General features: G+C 37.5%; 1 protein-coding gene across 1 annotated transcript in view; it reads right to left on the reverse strand.

Moving 5' to 3' along the window:
* Positions 1-1,723: 1,723 nt before the first annotated feature.
* The window catches only part of LOC110021623, an 81,117-nt gene continuing 61,770 nt past the window's right edge, over positions 1,724-21,070 (reverse strand). The window contains 2 exon segments of the mRNA XM_020720184.1: positions 1,724-2,171; positions 17,313-17,414. Of these exon segments, the coding sequence (XP_020575843.1) occupies positions 1,941-2,171; positions 17,313-17,414 (333 nt within the window). The 3' untranslated portion in view covers positions 1,724-1,940.

Here is a 21,070-nt window from a genome sequence, read left to right on the forward strand (position 1 = left end):
ATATACCAAACAAAGTTTGAGGTTTAAACTTATTGCACCTTTTTAGCATAATACTTCAATTATAAAAAGATTGTGAATTTGGTATTTTTGATGTGATGTTAAGGTTTGAGTGATATGCAAGTATGAATGTTTAGGTGCTAGATATGAAAATTAATAAGAAAATTGTGGTATTTATGTAAAATGCTCTATTAACATTGAGTATTCATCCATTGCTAAAGACAACGATAACTGTTAGATCAAATCATTCAATACAGAAAGAAACATATAACACTTCTCCTCTCAGGCGACCTTCCATAGAAGACTGCAGGTGGGCAGAGAAGAATAGAGAACAACTTCTACTCTGACCCAAGGTCAACCACGACAGCGAATTTGACCTCAAATTTATACCCTTATTCATAGTGAGCCCGAAAAACCTACTATTGTAGCTACTAATGCCAATAAAATCTATTGCATAATATGTTTTACTTTTATATTATACAGACATATTTATAGCGTATTGTTGCTTTAGTGATTGTGTCATATTGTTTCACATGCAAAGTTATTATGTTTCAGTCGATGATATAAATTAGTTAACTCATATCAGATCTGTATTCTGTTGCATTCATCTTTTTTCATGCCTCCGGGCCGGATCGTGATAATGATAGCGTAGCACTAAATAACTACAGAACAAGCCTTTGCTTTTATTGTTAATATGCAATCAAGTTAACACATTCGATTTCTAGCCCTAAAAATGTGAAGCTAAATTTTTCCCGTGAATCTCACTAATTTCTTTTAATAGCCATTTAACGACAGCGATACTACAACGGCGACAGATTATCTGAACCAATGCTTTATTACAAGTGCTTGGCTTAAATATTTCTCTATGCGATTAATCATTTCGCTTCATACTCTTATGGTTAATGAAATGAACAGCCTAACTAAGCCCCCTAAATACAATACTGCACCTAGAACCTTATAATTAATATTTTTGAATATTTTACATGCATAACACCCAATTTGTAATGTATTAACATATCTAAAATGTAAAATTTAATATTTATACTTATAACACTTTAATGTCATAAATCTATACATGAAATAAGTACATTACCCATTTACAAGGTTCGAAATGTAAATATATTCTTTATATGATTTTAAAGATTTGAATGTTATGCTTATAAATATAAAGTTAGGCGGATAATTTAATGACAATGACAAATAAAGAAGCAGCCGCAGTGTAGCAACAATAATGATGGCAGAAAGACTTCACCACAAAATTTATAAAGATGCATGCATTTTGCATGAGAGCTCTAGTTTTAGAATAATAAATGAATCCTTTTCATACGGGTACAAATGTAAATTCCTGGCAATAAACATAAACCACCACCAAGTTCATTAACATAATTGTTTGAATACACTCTTTAGCTTGAAAACAGGTTTCATGTAGGTAACAATAGATGATTACGGTCATTTACATACATACCACCCCTATTCTTATCCATTTACATATCTAACACCTAAATTTTACCTTTTACAATTATACCGCCCAAATCTTGCCCAAATCTTTCATATCACATCTTTCATATCACATAGAAAATACCACTATTTTAACTTTCAAAAAGTAAAAATACACATTTTTATGCATAGATATAATGGCTTACATGTAAATACATAAAATAACACCCAATGGCACATCAAATACATATCATAAATGAGCACCTTGAAATCATTAATTCAAAATTCATTTCAATCATCAAAAACAGCAGAACTCATGGCCATAATTTTCCTATTTGGGAACACGAATTTGTCAAAACAACCCCTATCATCTTCCATTTCATAAAATGGGCGAGATGGGTTTTCCACTATCTCTTATTTACTCTCAGCCTTGTTGAACATACAAAATTGGAGACGAAATGAATTTGAGAAAGGTGAAAAGTATGTAATTATCATGAATTAAATGCTCATGCAAAGGTTACAGATAAGGCGTATGATTGAAGAAGAAAGAGTGCTTGCTCTGCCACAGCTCGGTCTCTTGCCAGATTTGACCATTCGATGGCAACTTCCTCAGCTTCTGTGCCACGGACCCCCACCACAAGTGCATCAGCTGCCTCCGCATACTTCTTCTCTGCTAAATATTTATCAACTCTGCTAATGAGAGATTCAATGCTGTCACTAGATCCATCTTCCCTCATCTGAATTGATGTAAGAAAAAAGCTTTAAATTATATCTGCGGTAACTTATGATAGATAAGAAATATAAATCAATGCTCGATGAAACACACACACACACACAGCACGCGCGCGCACACACACATATATATATATATATATTAATAAGCTTTGGAGGACGGGTAATGCTAAAAGGTTTTACATGAAAAATCTAAAACGGGAAAAATCACACGCAAGAAAAATTCACTATTTTGAAAGAAATAAAAAAGTAATGAATGATGAGTGCTGGCTCACATAAGAGCGAACAAAAATATAAAAAAAAAGGGATTGTTCATTGTACAAGGAGATAAGGTATTTATAGGCTTCTATAAAATTCTAATATATAAGGAAATACTAGAAGAGGCTAATGAAGGAAGAGCACATAGATTGTAATCCAAACGCTATTATAAGATCAATCCGGCAGTAGAGGTTTTCAATCCGTGTACTCATAAATTCTCACTAAGGTGAATGAGACCCACAAAATTCAAGCCATAAATTTTAACAACTTCATCTTGACATGAATTGCCAAAAGAATGTATAATAAATCTTTAATCTCAGACAAAACATTCACCACCTCTTCCATTTAAAAAATAAAAAAATAAGGATTATAAATGAATACTAAGACTCTGTTTGACGCAGCTGCAGCTACGCTGCCCAAGGAAGCTGCTGCGGGGAAACTGTTGCGTGGAAGCTGACTTGTTGTTTGTTACAGCTGTGTGAAAACAGCTGTGGGACAGCTGTTTTGAAAAAAATAACAATTTTGTCCCTGTTTAGTTAAACTGTTTGGAACAGAACAATGACAATCCTCCAATACTTGTAATCTCTTACTATTAAGCACCTCCAATTATGGAAACACAAACATTTTCATTCCAATGGAATTTTTTATCGAAGCACCCGTTCAGACTGATGCACTCCAGATTGGAGATTAAATTTACATTGTACAACCATTTTTGCAGAGCTTACACCCTTGTAAGAAAATATGGACAAACTCTTTAGATTTTTGTATGGTTTAAGATTTTCAAGCACAATCACAACTAATTCAGAATTGACAATGTTCCGTAGGCTTCCAAAAAAGTGGAACATTTGCATCAAAACCATCCAATTCCTATGTTTTTACATATATAACACCTAAACTTCACTTTATACCTTTATACCACCCAAATCTTTCATTTATACCACCCATAAGAGAATAAATTTTCATGGAAGATCACTCATATTATCTGGCTCAATAAGAATGGACTTTAGGTGCTGAAACGACGAAGGAGAACGACGAACCAGGATGCACAAATCGGGATCGGAGAACCAGGATCGCAGCCAAACGAAAGTAAGGCAGAATGAGGGCACCTGGGTAAAATGCGGAAGGAGGGAAGCCGACCAGGATCGTAGCCGAAACGACGAAGGAGGAAGAACGAAATTTTCATGGAATCGGGAGCTTTAGGAAGCCGATCAGGATCACAGTAAAATTTTCATGGAATCGGGAGCTTTAGGAGCTGAAACGACGAAGGAGGAGAACGACGAACCAGGATGCAGAAATCGGGATCGAACGAGGATCGCAGCCGAACGAAAGGAAGGCAGAATGAGGGCACCAGGGTAAAGTGCGGAAGGAGGGAAGCCGGGCCACGGGAGCGAAGCGGAGCCGCGAGGTTGATCCCGCGACCCGCTTTTCAGTCAGATTCGTGGTCGCCGCAGATGAAAAGCCGCGCCAAACGAGCCTTTTCTGCGGCCTCCCGCCGCACCGCACAAAGAAAGCCCCGCCAAACAGACCCTAAGTCTAAGCAATGCTCAAGCTTAACAATTAAAAAAGCCCTAGTCATCATATTGATAGAATTATCATGAGTACTAACTTTGCTCACAAGGATAGCACCACACATAATAACTCTACCAATAAAGTGATAGCAAACATTATCATGGTACTCATGAAAAATTTGATCTTTAATGAGACAAATAATCCTCCTAGTCTCGCACACTGTGGTAATCTTCAAGCATTCACTATGTTCTCTAAAAAATCTTTCAACTAAAAAGCTTCTTTACAAGCTTCAATAATTGTTATGTACTCAGCTTTAATTGCAAACAATGCCACCGTGGTTTGTAAAGTAGTTTTCTAACTAATCACACAATCACCGACAACAAATACATATAATGTAAGTGATCTCCTCCTACCAAGTTCTATAGCAAAAACCGAATCAACATAATCTATGACTTTATATGTAAATCTTTCAAACTGCAAACAAATATTTTTATATTCCACATAAGTATTTAAGGATCAACTAAACAGTTTTCCATTGTTCCTTGCCCAAATTACACATATACCTTCCAACTACATTAAAGACATATGATACATCTAAACGAGAAGATATATTAACATACAACATATATCTCACAACAATGAATTATGACACTCGAGACACATATTCAATCTATCATTTGACTAAGAACACAAAGTTGATGTAAGTTTGAAGTGCACAATTAATTGAGTACTAATATATTTGGTATTATGAATATTGAAACTGTACAAAATTTTCTTAATGTAGCTTTTTTTATTAAAAAATAAATTACCATCTTTTCTATTTCTATGAATCTACAAATCGAGGTCCTTTTTACAATTCACAAATACATCATCTCAAACTCATTACATAATTGAGCCTTCAACTTAATGATTTCTTCTTATTCTTAGCAGTATCAACATATCATCAACATAGATAGTAAGTAGACAAAAGACTAGTTGTCATTCCTCTTTAAGTAGTAAAACTATCATAACTACTTAAACTCATTAGCTTAGGAGAAAGTTTCAAATCATAAAGAGACTTCTTTAAAAAGAATACAAGTCTTCTTTTTTGTAACTATGAAACATTCAAACATTTGCATGTATGTGTCATCCTCAAGTTCTTCATACAAAATGTAGTCTTTACATCTATCTGCTTAAACTTAAGGTTGTAATTAGCCACAATTGCCAGTCAAATTTTAATTAAATTGGAAAGAATTCATCCATAAAGTCTACACCTAAAATCTAACTGAATCTCTTCGCAACTAGTCTAGCCTCGTATCTATAGCATCTTCTAACTCCGGGTTTACCTTCCTTCTTAAATACTATTTGCAGTGAACAATTTCCTTCCCTTGGGCAACTTCACTAAAATCCAAATATTATTCTTATGCAGAGATTCCATCTCTTGCATAACAGTCATCAACTTATTAGAATCAATTGCATTGACCACCCTTTATAGCTAAAAAGTTCTTAATCACACTTGATACCTTCGACCATAATTAGGCCAAAAACAGATCAACCTAATCATAAATCTATGATAGCTTAATTTCTCTTCTCATCCTAATTTGACAATATAGTATTATGATGATTGTTTTCATGGTGATGGGAAAGCATCGTCTCCAAGACCATCAAAACTTGAGTCAAAAGTTATGCTAGAAGATATATTCCTCTCAATCTGAAGTTCTACCTGCCTGCTAAAGCCCTCCTGTTCAACATCACAGATCTTATAAAAAAAATTGCCCACGAGAATATTTAATCGATCCCACCAAAAGCAACAAATGACAAACGGAACATCATGCGAAACGAATCAGGGATGCCTGGACTGCTATTGAAATTGCCCAAATGACATCTATTTGGAAAACAACCATGCCACTATGTTCATACTGCCAAAATTACCAAAGCAAAACTCCTCAATGGATACAATGGACTTTGGATGCATTGATTACTTCAAGTGCGGTCGAGCCTACCCAAATAACATATGTATGTAAATCAGATTATGCTGGCGCATTGAAAGCATCATAATTACTCATAGAGAAGCCTTCCGTGATTGATTTGATCGAGCGTGTTGAAAACAAGATTACTGAATGCAACATTGCTTGAGTCAGACTCAAATTATTTTGATCACTATAAAGACTAACCAAAAGTCATCCGTTCGCAAAATGGACGTGTTAATGCGCCCAAGATGTAAAAAATACCCAAAATCAATACCCATATCACACGGGCCTCCACATGAAAGATGACATGCATACAAGGCATGAGAAAGAGGAAATAAACACAAAAATATTTATTATATATGTATATCTTTATTAAATCTATCCCGACATCACCTATCCCTAAAATGTGAATTGTTGCATCATCTAGCCCAATTACTGGCTTCGTCGAATCTGTCTCATCTGGACTCCTCATGTGCAAAAGGAAAATTGAATGAACAAAATCAAAACAAAACCTACCCCTTTCTGAATCTCCACTCTTATTCATGTCCTTCCCCTTTTCACACATCATGTTCTCCTCTGTATACTGCATCACCCAGCTCACCTCTCTAAGCCAAATGACCCGCCTTTCTCCACTATTACTCTTTCTCGTTCCCATCACCATAAAGCTCACACAAACTACAAGACTAAGCCCTATCCTATATCTTGCCCGTTTATAGCTCCACCACTGCTAGTCTCGCTCCTCGTCCAACGATCAAAAGTCCTCATCCTTGTGTGGCTGGATGCAAAACTCTCTCATTTACCCACCTACCACCTTCTTTGACCCAACTCCAAGCAACCACTTCAATAGCCGCACACAGCCTCCACTCCAGCTTGTCTCGCACACGTGTCACAGCTCTCAACTCCCTTCATCCAAAGCTAACATCAGGAGCTCCACGCTGCCCCGCAACTGCTCTCCTGCATTACAACCTCCAATTAGCACATGAATCCAGCTTCACCAAACATTGTAGTTCCCCTTGTTTTCTCCTGCCCAGACCGCAACCCCTCACCTTTCTCTTAGTCTTTTCTTGTGCAAGAAATCCTCTCCAATTTTAGTTTCTACTTTAACACCTTAGCCCAGGTCTTCCTTGGCACACTTCTTTGACGCCACCCTCTGCTACACTTTCCTTATCCACATGACCCCAATAGCCCACTAAACTCTCACAACCAACTCCGCCTACACATAGTCCGTGCTTCCTCACCTCTCACCCAAGTGCTACTCTTTTTGTGCCTAAGGTGAGTCCGCAACGTTCACTAGTCCTGCTTTCTATTAAATACGACCACCAAACAACTTATATCACCTGGGCCTCCACATGCAAGATGACATGCATACAAGGCATGAGAAAGAGTAAATACATACAAAAATATTTATTATATATGTATATCTTTATTAAATCTATCCTGACATCACCTATCCCTAAAATATGAACATTGTTGCATAATCTAGCCTTATTACCTGCTTCGCCGAATCTGTCTCAACTGGTTTCCTCATGCGCTAAAAAAAATTGAATGAACAAAATCAAAACACAACCTACCCCCTTCCTGATCTCCACTCTCATTCATGTCCTTCCCCCTTTCGCACATCCTGTTCTCCTCTGTATACCGCATCCCCCAGCTCACCTCTCTCTAAGCCAAATGACCCTCCTTTCTCCACTCCTACTCTCTCGTTCCCATAACCATAAAACTCACACAAATTGCAAGACTAAGCGCTATCCTATCTCTTGCCTGTTTACAGCTCCACCATTGCTAGTCTTGCTCCTCGGCAAATGATCAAAAGCCCCAGTCCTTTCATGGCTGGATGCAAAACTCACTCATTTACCCACCTACCATCATCTTCAACCCACCTCCAAGCAACCACTTCAATAGCTGCACACCGCCTCCGCTCCAACCTGTCTCGCACACGTGTCACAGCTCCTCAACTCCCTTCACCCAAAGCTAAAAATAGGAGCTTCTCTGACTCTGCATGAAAACCACCATTCAGCACATGAATCCAACTTCACCATACATTGCAGCTCCCCTCATTTTCTCCTGCCCAGACTGCACCCCCTCACCTTTCTCTCCCTCTCACTTTCTTGCACAAGAAATCCTCTCCAATTTTAGTTTCTACTCAAACACCTTAGCCTAGGCATGCCTTGGCACAGTTTTTTGCCGCCACCCTCTGCTACACTTTCCTTATCCACACGACCCCAGTAGCCCACTACACTCTCACACTCAACTCCGCCTGCACATAGTTCGTCCTTCCTCACCTCTCACCAAAGAGCTGTACTCCTTCACCTTTCTCTCCCTCACTCTTTCTTGTGCAAGAAATCCTCTCCAATTTTAGTTTCTACTCTAACACCTTAGCCTAGGTCTGCCTTGGCACAGTTCTTTGCCGCCACCCTCTGCTACACTTTCCATATCCACACCCAGTAGCCCACTACACTCTCACACCCAACTCCGCCTGCACATGGTCCGTCCTTCCACACCTCTCACCCCCCCCCCCCCTCCCCGCAAAAATCATAAACAAAAGAAAGTTTCATAAAGAGAAAATATTGTTTTGGCTTTCATCCTCACTGCTAACTTCATTTGTTGCAACATTCATTGATTTTTTCTCTGCTTAAGGTAGAATGTTGAAAGCAACCTTGTTGTGCCGTGAAAACACGAGTACTTGTCACGGAATTTTAACCCAACAGGAAAAGCCAATTTTATTATGTTCATTCTTCTGCAAGTACGTGAAGCTTATGCAGATTTTTTTGAACATGGTGGGCTAGAGACCAATGCTCGCCATATTGATGCGGCGAGAAGGTTGTGTATGCGTTATTTTCTTTATGCTGGTAAACAAAGCCCCACATATGATTTTTTAAACACTGTGGATTTGAAGATTACTTGACTGTGGTGTTGCAAAACACCGACTATGCACACTGTTTTAAGTGTGATTAAAATACGTAACACCCTTGATGCAGCCCCCTAAGCGGGGACGACATCGGGAGGTCTTCATATTTTGTCTGTCTGAACGCTGCTTATAAACAATCAAATTGAATTTATTTAGACATGAAATCAAAATAAAAGCTCTTAAAAATGCAAATTAAGGACAAATTAATGAGTAAGTTGTAATGTAAGCCATATCAAAGGAATAAATTGAGTATAAACGGAACATGCATGAGCTTTATAGAGGACACGATAGCTCTTCAATGAGCACGAATAAAACATGTAAAAGTTGTGAAAGCTCATTCTCAAACGAGAAAAAACCTCACATTAAATTTGTGCTAAAATTCTAACAGGACTTACAAGGAACCTAGTAGTTTGTTGACAAGCACGAAAAAGACTTTCAATGAACAATTAAGTTAGTAACTGGATTGAACGGTTTCAAATTTGGCACAAACGAGCTTATAGGAGGCTTCCATAAGTCATGAATATCTAAGAACTTAACAAATGAGGACCAAACACAAGCAAAACAATATTTCCTTAACCACAAATTTGCATTTCTTTAAGTCATACATGTGCTTTATGAGGCAATCTTTTATTCGAATTTTTTGCCTCATGTTTCCTTGAAAGACATGGGCTGTACTTATTCCAATATCTGAATCTGAATAACCGCATGTGCTCTAATTAATGTGTTGAATATCCAAAGACGTAATCTGAGAATACCATGCAGATTCAAAATAAGCTCAAACTAAAATTAAATTTGCATCCAGAAGAATGAAAATATTCTTAAATTTATAAAATCTCTGTTTCAAGTATCAAATTTAAAATCATTAATTAAGACACATACTTGAATGGACAGTCTTGCCTATAAAACAATGTCATAAGTCTCATCTTGGCTAGTTCGGTCCTCTTAATAAGGACTAGATTTGACAACATTGAGCATCCACCTCAATCAATCTGATTCTTCTCTTAACAATGACTTAAGTAGACCACTAGAATCCCATATTAGCAATTTCATATGTTCAAAATCAGTCTCTATTGAGGTATATAAGAAACTTACAATTCGAATCAAAAGAGCAATCATCACATGATTCACTATCAGAGATAACTATGAGTTCATCATTACTAATAACTTTTCAATGACAATGGCATTCATCAGAATGATCTAAGCTATTTTCACATCTGATTAGTAGCATTTTCTTGTTCTTGTTCTGCAAATTGTAACATTCAAATTTGATATGCATTTTCTTCCTGTAGTAATTACAGATTTTATTCTTATTCTTAAACTTTGATTTACCCTTCTATTGACCTCATTTTGAGGTCATAGAATCCTAGGATCTAGCTCTAGGGGTTCCTATTGACTATCTTAAAAAACTAGAATTAAGACCCACTCTTTTAGAAATTTCAGCCACTTCCTATTTATCCTGTGATGTCTCGCATTGATGATCTCAAAACCATCGTCCTATGGTCGAGTTGTAAAAGACTATCATGTGGAGGCTCAAGGAGAAATTTCCAATATGATCTCAAGCTATAGGAAAACTTCTTCAGGACTTTATCATCACACATGCACACCAAATGCACAAAATTCACTAAGTTACACAAAATCGGACTTAAATTGAGCTTAAAGGATGGGTAAAAATGCTAACTTCTCCGGACGACCTCCGACGGCAAAATGGACTGCGCCAACGCGTCTGGAACACTAATTTTAGCTAGAAAAGACACACATTTTGTCGCGTCGTCGCGCGCGAATAAATTTTTTTAATTAATATCTATATATCTATATATATATATTTAATATATCTCTGATGACTAAACGGACTGCGCTAGTGCGTCCGGAACACCAGAATTACCTAAAAAGGACACTAATTTTGTTATGTTTTGATGCACGAATAAAAAGTACAAAACAAACTTTATTTTTAAGAAATATTAATATTTTATATATTTTATTACTTATAATATAAAAATTATAATCCTAAACCCTATTTTCTCTATTCCTGCACACTTAATCCTTCGTTCGACCCCGCGGCTTAGTCGAGCGCTCGGCTCGTCTCCCTCGTGTGCCCTAGCTCCCATGAACGATCCACGTGACAATCTCTTCCCCATTTCTCAACTCTTCCCCTTCTTCGCGTGGCCGCTAGACTTTCGGCTCTCCAATTGCAAGGGACGAGCTGGCCGACCCTTCTCCTTCTCGAAGTTTTACTGTCTCCCTCTTTACTGTGGCGATTTTGTTCTCGTCGTTTGATTTGCCTACCAAAGAGGCTGGTAGGTGGTTGTCCCCCTCTCTTCTCTGCTTATAAAAAGGGTCTCAGGTGTACTGTTTTGGGTTGTTGAAAATTCTCTGAGAGAAGGAGAGGCTGAGGTGTTTGCTGTTCGAGGCTTTTAGGAGGAGTGGCTCTGTCGAAATTCCTTCTTGACTAGGTTATTGCGTGCTGGGAATTTGGAGTATACGTTGGTTGTTGTTTCTCGAAGCTTTTAGGAAAAGAGGCTCTGTTGAAGTTATCTTTTGGCTAGGACCTTGTGCGCTAGGCGTTTGGAATCTTGATCTCCTTTTTCTGTGTTTTTCTTTTAAGAAATCTCAAACAAGGCACTTATTTCTTCTCTTCTTTGTTTTGTTGCACTACTCGACACATGTTGGAAATGGTAAAATAGAGGATGCATGCATGAGGCTTTGTTTTGTCTTAACTGATATTTCAGATGACATCTGAAAATACTTCTTCTCTTCTAAAGCATGTGGAAATAAAGTTAATGCCTGTTTTTGATTTAAGCATGGATGCTTGCTAGAATCAGTAGAAATGAACCATAATATAGATTTCTTTTTTTTTGCTTGAAAAATGCATGATGGATAAAATTTTGGAACATCCCAATGGTTGCCGTGAGATGATAACTGCCTATTTGAAATACATGCTAAATGAAATGTTGGTTCGAGATTTAATTCTTGAGCTTTCTATTATTATCACCCTGTTTAAATACATGTTGGAAGTTGTTTCGATGCTTTGGGATGTTGGTTTTAAGAACCTACCTATGCTTTTTTGTTTCCTGTTGCCTGTCCCTGTTCGAAGTATGTATACTGGATGCAAATTTTGGGATTTAATGTTTTGTGTAATCTGATTCTTAGTGACTCTATTTTGGTCCATTTGGTGGGCTCGAATTTAGCCTCCTTTGGATTAACCATTAGCTGAAAATTCTGTCCTGTTTTCCCCATATGGGTAGGTTCGGTTTTAGCCCTTTGGAATTGGATTCTTGCTGAAAATGTTTTCATTTGTTTTGCCCAATGTTGGGCTCAGTTTGCCCATGTGTTGAGTTCGGTTTGGGCTTCTTTTGAATCAAATTATAAATGAAATTTTTCTTTGTTTTGACCTATTTGGAAGGCTCAGTTTTGGGTCTGTTGAATTGAAATTTTAGCTGAAAGTTCTCTATTGTTTTTGTCCCTTTGTTGGGCTCGGTTTGGCTTAAATTGTGTTCTTTTCTTTAGCTCTTATATTGGGCTTGGTTTTGTCTAAGATCTGGACTCAGTTTGGCTTTGAGGTTTATTTGTTTTTGCCCCTTTTGCTGGTTTTAGTTGAGCTGAAATTGTGTTTTATTTTGACTCTACCTGCTGGACTCGATTTTGGCTGGAATTCTATTTATGTTTGCCCTTTCCTGCTGGGCTCGGTTTACTCTCTCTGGCTCCCTGTTTTATTCTTCTTACTGGCTAGGTTTGCCCCTGTGCTGGGCTCAGTTTTGCTTTGAAATGGTTTAGTTTTGCCCCTGTGCTGGGCTCGATTTGTGTCTTGTGATAGCCGAGTTTTGGTCACTTGTTGGGTTAGACCTTACTTTCAGGTTGGCCCTATGTTGAAAATGTTTCGGGCTTAGTTTTGTTTTGGCTTGGTTAGGTGTTGTTTCCAGCACAATATATGGCTTGCTTTGGGCCCTTGTATTGCTTTTCCAGGCCTTGAGTCTTTCGGTTGTGAGCTTTCATGTGGGTTGGTGGCTTCCCTTTACTGTCTCTGGCTGTGAAGTCTCTCCCGTGGCTCTTTTATGGTGAATGTGGGCTCGTGGTTTCCTTTTACTGTTCCTGGCCGTGAGCCCTCTCCCGTGGCACTTTTATGTTAAATGTGGTATGGTGATTTCCCTTGGCTGTCCCCGGCCGTGAGCTTCCATTTCTTGGTTCTTTGATTCTCTGTTGCTTGCCCTTACCCGAGAACACTGGTTTATGTTGCTTGTCTCTTTGTGTTGGGTTCGGTTGAGTTGGAAATTCTGGATATAATGTTCCCTTTTAAGATTTTTATTGGTAATCAAGTTTGTCGTCCCAAAATTCATGATTTCAATATATATTTATATATGGGAATGTTTGAAATAAGCTGATCAATTCATTACCATGTCTTACTTGATGAAAATGGCTTCGGTTTAGATAGTTTATGGTAGCTTGTCTATTCACTCTCTTATGTATATCAAAGGTAATACAATGGAAATACATATGGTGGTTTCCTTTCTGCTACCTTGGTCGTGAGCCTTACTTGGTGTTTGCTGCCTTTGTGGCCTTCTTCTTTGCCCCTACCCGCGAGCCTTATTGTTGTGATTTGTGTTGTGGTTGGCTGGGATTTAATTTGCTTCTCATTTTATTCTGGCTATGAGTTCTTCCTATGGTTCTTTTATATTGAAGGTGGTTGGGTCAGGCTTAAATATGTGGTGCCTTTTCCTCTTGTTACCCTTACCCATGAAATTAAATGTGATGAGTCTCCTTCTTGTTGCCTTGGCCGTGAGCCTTACTTGGTGTTTGTTGCCTTCGTGGTCTTTCTCTTGAAGCCCTTACCCGTGAGCCCTGCTCTCTTTCCTGGCCTTACCCGTGAGCCCTGATCTCCTTCCTGCTGTTATCCATGAGCCTGTTGAGAATTGTTTAGTTTCATTTTGCCCCGGCCATGAACGCTTCTATATTTGCTAAATTGATATTACATTTATAGTTGTGGAAAGCTTTTAACAAAGAGTGGAATTGAAAGATTTTGATATGAGCATGATTTCTAAAAGTTCAAAAAGGTTGTTATCCTTGAATTATTTTTTTTTATCTAATTTGCGAAATATAAAAGACTTGTATAATTTCATTTGAAGGAAACATAATGTTGATGCAAATTGGATTCATGAAAGGGTTTGAAAACTCATAAAATTGCTATTTGGAAAGGATACCCTTCTTGGGTTGATCGAATTATAAAATTTGAGAAAATGATATCCTTCTTGGAATGATTCAAGTAGCTTGGGCTCTGGTGTTTAGATCTTTTTGGCACAGTCTTGAGGATTGTTTTACCCTTTATTCTTTCAATATTTTGGGTGGATCAATTCCTCATCTTTCTCATCCCCATTTTTATTCTTTTTTTTATTGCTTCTTGGTTCGGTTTTCTGTGTTTATGTCTAATATATAAGTGTCCATATATAGCCTTTTGCTATATATAGAACCATCAAGTAAGGTCGCAAGTAGGTCGGTTTGTTTTGGGGCTTAGGGCGATGATGACAAAGGCACGCCGGTGGTAGAGCAGAATGATATCTCTTCCTACAACACCAAGACTCAATTCTGGGACCTAATGAACTGTAGGATGGAAGTATCATTCACTGACACAAGACTAGTAGGGGACCCGTACCTTCTTAGGTTGTTGGCGGTCCTACGTTCGACGACGTGATCGACTCGTGAACAACTATAATTTTTAAAAATTGATAAAACAAACTGATAAGAACATATACAATATTTTTACTATAAAATTAATACAATTTTCTTTTTGTATGCTTGAAATATGTGCATGCTAAAATATAAATTTTAAAGTGTCATAACTTGGTTGTCTACTTGTTGATTAGCAATACCGGGCTAAGGAGTACCCTCCTAAGTTAGGTTTAGTGGGACATTATTCTAGTTGTGTGGCGGGTATCGGTTCTATACATTCGGGTGACCGATAGTAGCCTTCGACGTCACTCGAGTACAAATATATATATTTGAGCCTAGCCCCGACCCGAGTGGTTGCGGGCCCCTCCATTTCAGACTTTTTCATATGTTTCCTTGGAATTTTGGACAAAGCACTCGTGGTCTTTTCTCCGGGATTTTCTTGAGGTTTTGTTGTGGGTTATTTGTAGATTTTCTTGAGTTTTCCAGACAATGTCTTTCTTTTGTTTATACAGTGAATACTAGTTCGCTTGAAGGGGCAGCAGATCTCTCAAATATACAGGTCTGATTTACATTACAGTTTTGTTTCACGACATGTTATACCGTTCTCCTGGCATGTTATAACGTTCTCTTAGCATGTTATATTGTTCTCTTAGCATGTTATACTGTTCTTTTCCTTTCACTGTACATTCTACTGTCTTTTTCTTCTATATTGCATGCTTAATTGTTTTGTTACACACTATACCTTAGTATAGGAAAACCTAGTGATTACATAGGATTAATAACAAACCCAAAGGTGCTGCAATGAGGACATTCAGAAGAGCAACTTCAAGATGGATTTGCAACATCAAAACAAGTTCACATCACTGAGCACTTTCCTTAGTTTAAATAACAACACAAGACTTTCATAAGATTTCGAGGTGGTTTGCCTATCGCAGCATAAACCCTCACATATCACTTTTAGGTCTTTGCACAATCCTGTTGTGAAATTATAAGTCCTACACTTTAGGATTCCGAGGTTACCGTACGACACAGTGTAAATGCTCCTATCTTCTTAAGCTATTTGCACGATCAAATATCGTGCGAATGTAAGTCCTAAATTCTAAATAAGTTACAGGATTAAACATTAAATAACATCGTTTCAAAGACATAAAACCAAACAATAGGATAGTTGGGAAGTCACCAAGGTTTTCCCTGGATCTGTGATGTCCCCTACTCTTCATTCATTTGAATTCCTTAAAAATAATTGTTCCTTTTTTAGCCACTCACATTTGATTTTTTCATGTTCAATCTTGGAAACCTAAACTTTGAAATCTGGAAGGTAAAACCACTGATCTTAATCGAGAGTTTTCTTAAATGACCCTGGTCATTTAAGATGTAATTAACTATAGATGTAATTAACTAGTAATTAACTATAGGAGTTTGCCTCTATAGGGAACTTAGGACCCAAGTAAAATAAACCTATCTAATCCTTACACTAGGTAGGAGAACTTGTTGACCTCATATAAAAATATTTCGCAAACCAAACGGATGTCACAAATTTTTTAGTTTTTTAGTTTAGGTGTCACAAATTTTTTAGTTTAGGTGATTGAGTTCCTACTATAAGTGATATGTTTATTCTTCGGGATAAGTGTATTACTTGTGGTATTGAGCTCAATTATCTGAATTATTCAATATATGAGACTGGTTTGGTCTCATCTATTTTAAAATTAAAATGTCACTTTCAAAAAAATCAAAAAGATCATATTTATATTTAAATTATTTTCATATCTGCAAAATTACATCTCTTTTTCAACAAAAATCATAAAGTTTAAAGTTTTAAAATTAAAACAGACGACACCTTCATATCAGCACCAAAACTTGTCTCTCAAGTCCTCCCTCAAACAAGGCATTCTCCTTAAGTAATAGGTTCATCCACAAGCTGCATATCTTCTCTTTAAAGAACAAGGCATCATATAAATTACAATCAAAATAAGTGTCCCTCGACCATATAAGACGGTGTCTCTAAATATTGCGCATGATGAAGGCAACAAATATAAGAGAATTATTACAAATTTTTGTTGTCATACCAAACCTCAATAGCCTCTAAATCAAAAATAATTTCTTTAAAGTTAATCAAATGATCTACAAGAGACTCAACATCAAACATCCTTTGAGAGTGCAAATGCTACTTCAAATGCAACTTATTGGTGAAACTTTTCTTCATGCATAATTATTTTAATTTCTTCCATTACACAATGGGCATATTCTCCTTCAAAATTTCCTATAAAATATGATTTGACGAATGAAAATGAATCTAAGATAAACCCTTTCAATCCTTGCATTATTTATTTTCCACGGCATCCACGATGGGGGCAATTTGTCAAATCCTAGCAACGCAACATCAAAATTCAAATGCGCCAAAACAGCCTACATCTTAACTTGCCAAAGTAAAATTCTGACGTTCTGATCCATGAGCGGAATATTATATTTCATTCTTGCCATCATCAGAATTAAAAGAAAAAAAGCATCTCTTGATAACAACTTGTTATTAAATCAAAGAAATCTACAATGAAAGAAAAATAATAACATAGATTTTACATAAAAAATCTAAGACGAGAAAAATCATAGGAAAATAAAAAAAAAAAAGTTACGAGTTACGCACAAAGAGTGGTGGCTAAAAGTTACGCACAAAGAGTGGTGGCTCACATGAGACTGAACCAAAGAAATGAGATTATCCATTGTACTAGAAGATGAGACATTTATAAACTTCTACAAGACCCTTTATAAGAAAAATATTCAAGAGAGAGCCAATGAAGCAAGAGCATTACAAGTAAAAGGCATCACAAATGAATTATCTAATTGAAAGATTGTGAAGAAAGTTTCACCTTTACAGAGGATGCTATGTGAGCTATAGCATGGGTCAGAAACCCGCCCCCACCAGTAGGAATGAGGCTAAAGTGACGCAAAGTTCCTTTCAAAGAATCAAACTGCAAAAATAAAAAAATTAATAAATAAAAATTAAAAAAACTAAAAATCATAATAATAAATTTAAAAATAGCAAAAAATTAAAAAAATCAGTCAAGCAGGAAGAAACACACAATGAGAAAATTACATCGAAGAAGAACTACAAAGCTATTTACGAATCTATCCTTTCACAAAATTAGGTTCAATGATATGCTAAGACTTAATCATCATATCCTAAAATGTTAAAAATATGCAGCTTCCATTGCTTTGACCAAATAATCTCTCTTTTGCAACTTAAAAAATAAGATGAAACAAGTATTGTGACTTGCAATGCAGTCCCTAAATCTACTGCAAACAGTCTTGAAATATGTACTCAACTATGCCAGCCCATTCAATTTTTCAGCTTAAAACGAGCCTTAACATAAATCTAAGAAACCAATGCTACCATGTTGCTGTACAAGCGTCCAAATAAATGATCGAAGTCCATAATACATAAATTACAAAGCTAATGCATTTACTTTATTGAACGGGGATTTTTTAACCTTATTTCCTAAATAAATCCTGTTATCACATCCTTTGACGTTTTGAGCCACCTCTTTAAGCTCCTCCTATGTCCTCCCCCACAAACAGCAATTGGGGGTGCAACTGGCTTAGAAATGATATTTCCCATAATTAGACAAAACTAATAGGAGAATAGCAGCCTTAGCAGGAATTCGAACAAATTACGCTTCATTTAATCCAGTACATAATAGCAATGGCGTTGAGCTCTTTTTCCTCTTCCCTTTTCTTTTTAATATCAAAAGCAATGAAGGAACCACATCCAACGATGATGGTTGAAACATGCACAAATTAATCCAAGGCCTTATAGAACTGCATATAAATATATAGGAAGATGATACACCTTGTAGCCAAAAACAGCGAACAAATTGCAAGAAATTAAGGGGAAAACCAAGATTCAGACTAATTTTATTAATATCCAGACAACAAATAAGATACAAGGATAATCTATAATTCGAGAGGTAAATCAGCTCTTCAACAACCCTAGGTGTCGTCAGGGACAAACAAACAAAAGAGAAAGTTGCAGGAATACAAAACAAAAACCAAGCACTAATAAAACACCCCCAAACATATTCATGCTCATCCTGACCAGTGTCTTCTGCCGGTAAGGTCTCAACTTTAAATAAAACACGTCTCTGGGCTTAAGTTATACCTCCCTCCTTCGTCCATCAACCTTCCTCTTCCTGATCTATTGGGCCCTCTGTAGATGTCTCTTAAGCTTTGCCAATATCATTCCCCTCTCCTTCAAGTACCAGTCTATAATGGATACTGATGTAGTGTTATGCCCATAATGTATCATGTGAAGTAGATCCCACCCGTACAAAATTTTGAAAGGCGAGGTTTGTGTTGCAAAATGGTATGAAGTGTTGTACTAATATTCAGCTCAAGTAATCTATCTTGCCCAAAGTTTCAACATATCAGATACAAAACTACGAAGATACATCTCCACACTCTGATTGACCATTTCCGTTTAGCCATCTGTCTGAAGATGATATGTTGTACTCCTTTTTAAGATTGTCCCTTGCAATCTGAATATTTCTTTCCAAAAAAAAGTAGAAAAACACCTTGTCAGTCTGATACAATGTATTCTGAAAAATAATGAACAACTTCCCGTATGAACACGACATCAACTGAGACAACAGTGTAAGGATGTCGTGATGTAATAAAGTCTATATAATTGCTCACAGTAAATCCCTCTGATCATGGCAATCCCTCTATAAAATCCATCTCCACTTCCTTCCAGGCATTCTCAGGCAAAGCTAGGGGTTGTAGTAACCCTCCTGGTGTCATAGTCAAATACTTATGTCATTGACAAAAATCGCATCTCTTCACTATGTCCTCTATATCTCTGAGCATCCCTACCCAATATAGCTCCGCCGACAGTCGATTGTATGTCTTTCGTACCCTTGAGTCACCCCCAATTGCGCTATCATGAAACTCATGCAACAGCTTGGGGATGTACCCCAATGCTGTCAGTAACATGAATCGTCCTTAGGTGGAGTAGTTGTTGTCCCCTCAATGTATATCCCAGATGATTGCTCAAATCCTAAATCAAATATACCCTAATCTTCCTCAGTTCTTCATCTTGTTCACTCTCCCGCCTCAGGGCTTCCCAATCAAACCAGGGGTACTGATAAAACTGTCATTACCCCTGGCACAAGACCATCGTCTTATGAACGAGCAGTTATGGGTTATTTTACGAAGACTCAAGGGAAAAATTCCTAATAAGACTTCAAGCCTTAAGAAAATATCGTCACGACTTTTTTTCATCACATACACACATCAAATACACAAAGTTCACAAAATTGCACGAAATCGGACTTCAATTAAGCCTAAAGGACGGGTGAAAATGCGAACTTCTCCGGAACATCCGGGATACCAATTTTGGTAAGAAAGGACACCCATATTGCCATATTTTCGACACGAGAAAATTGACACGCAAATCGATGAATTCATCAAAACGACTTCTGGTGGCGAAATAAACCGCGCGAGCGCGCCCGTAACTTCAAAATTACCTAAAAATGATACCAATTTTGTTATGTTTTGACGCACGGTTGAAAAGTACGAATTGAATTTTATTTTTAAGAAATATTAAACTATTTTATATCTTTATCACTTATAGTATTATTAAAACCCTAATCCCTACTTCACCGCACGCGCCTCCCTATCGCAGCTCTCGAACGCGTCTACTGGTTCGATCGCAAGCCCTAACAGGCGCAACCCGTGGCTCGCCCCTCTTTCCCGAAGCCTGATTCATCATCTCCTCTGTCATTTGCGCATGAGGTGGCTCGCCTTCCTCTTCCCTCACACGCGGTCCATTCGCGCACGCGGCCTCCTCGATCTCTGCTCGACCGAGCAGCTTCCCAACGGTGGAACTCCACCTGACCGACCATTCCTCTGCCCTAGGCTGCATTTCCTCTTGCCTTAAATCTTTCTCATCCTCTCCCTTTACCTGATTTGCTGACTAGAGAGGTTGGTAGGTGGCTGCTCTTCTCCTTTCTTTGCTATAAAAACCCCACTTGGGGAGGGTTTTGAGTTTGGCCGAAAATTAAAAGAAAAGGGGAAGTGCTGCCAAAATTTCTTATCTTAAGGAGAGAGAGAGAGAGAGAGAGAGAGCTAGGAGAGGGAGAAGGGAGAACTGTAGGGAACTTTCAGGGCTGAAATTTCGGTGGAGCTTACTTCATTTCTGGAGCTTTTGTTTTGGGTTTTCTTGTTTTCATCATCTCTGATTTAGTGGTCAGTTGAGGTAAGCTCCCTATAATTTTCCTCTTCTTTGATAGTTTGGTTATGACAAATTTCGTATCATGGGAGGTTTTCTTCTTGATTTTTTTTTACATAACTATGAACTTGCAAAAATATGAGAAGTGTGATACCTTTGTTGACCTCATTTTTAGTGAAGTCTTAGCCTCCTAATCTTAGAACCTAGGATCTAGCCTTAGGAGTTCCTGGTTGACCATCCTAGCGGACTAGTAATGGAGCCCACCTCCCATAGAACTTCAAACCGCTTCTTTACTCATTTTTGTGAAAACTCGCACGAATGGTCCCAAGCACTCAACTTCTAGTTGCAAGGGCTAAGGACCAACATGCAGAGGGTCTGAAAATGAGTTCCTATAGGATCAAA

This window comes from Phalaenopsis equestris, unplaced genomic scaffold (assembly GCF_001263595.1).
Source record: "Phalaenopsis equestris unplaced genomic scaffold, ASM126359v1 Scaffold000136, whole genome shotgun sequence".
Lineage (NCBI taxonomy): Eukaryota > Viridiplantae > Streptophyta > Magnoliopsida > Asparagales > Orchidaceae > Phalaenopsis > Phalaenopsis equestris.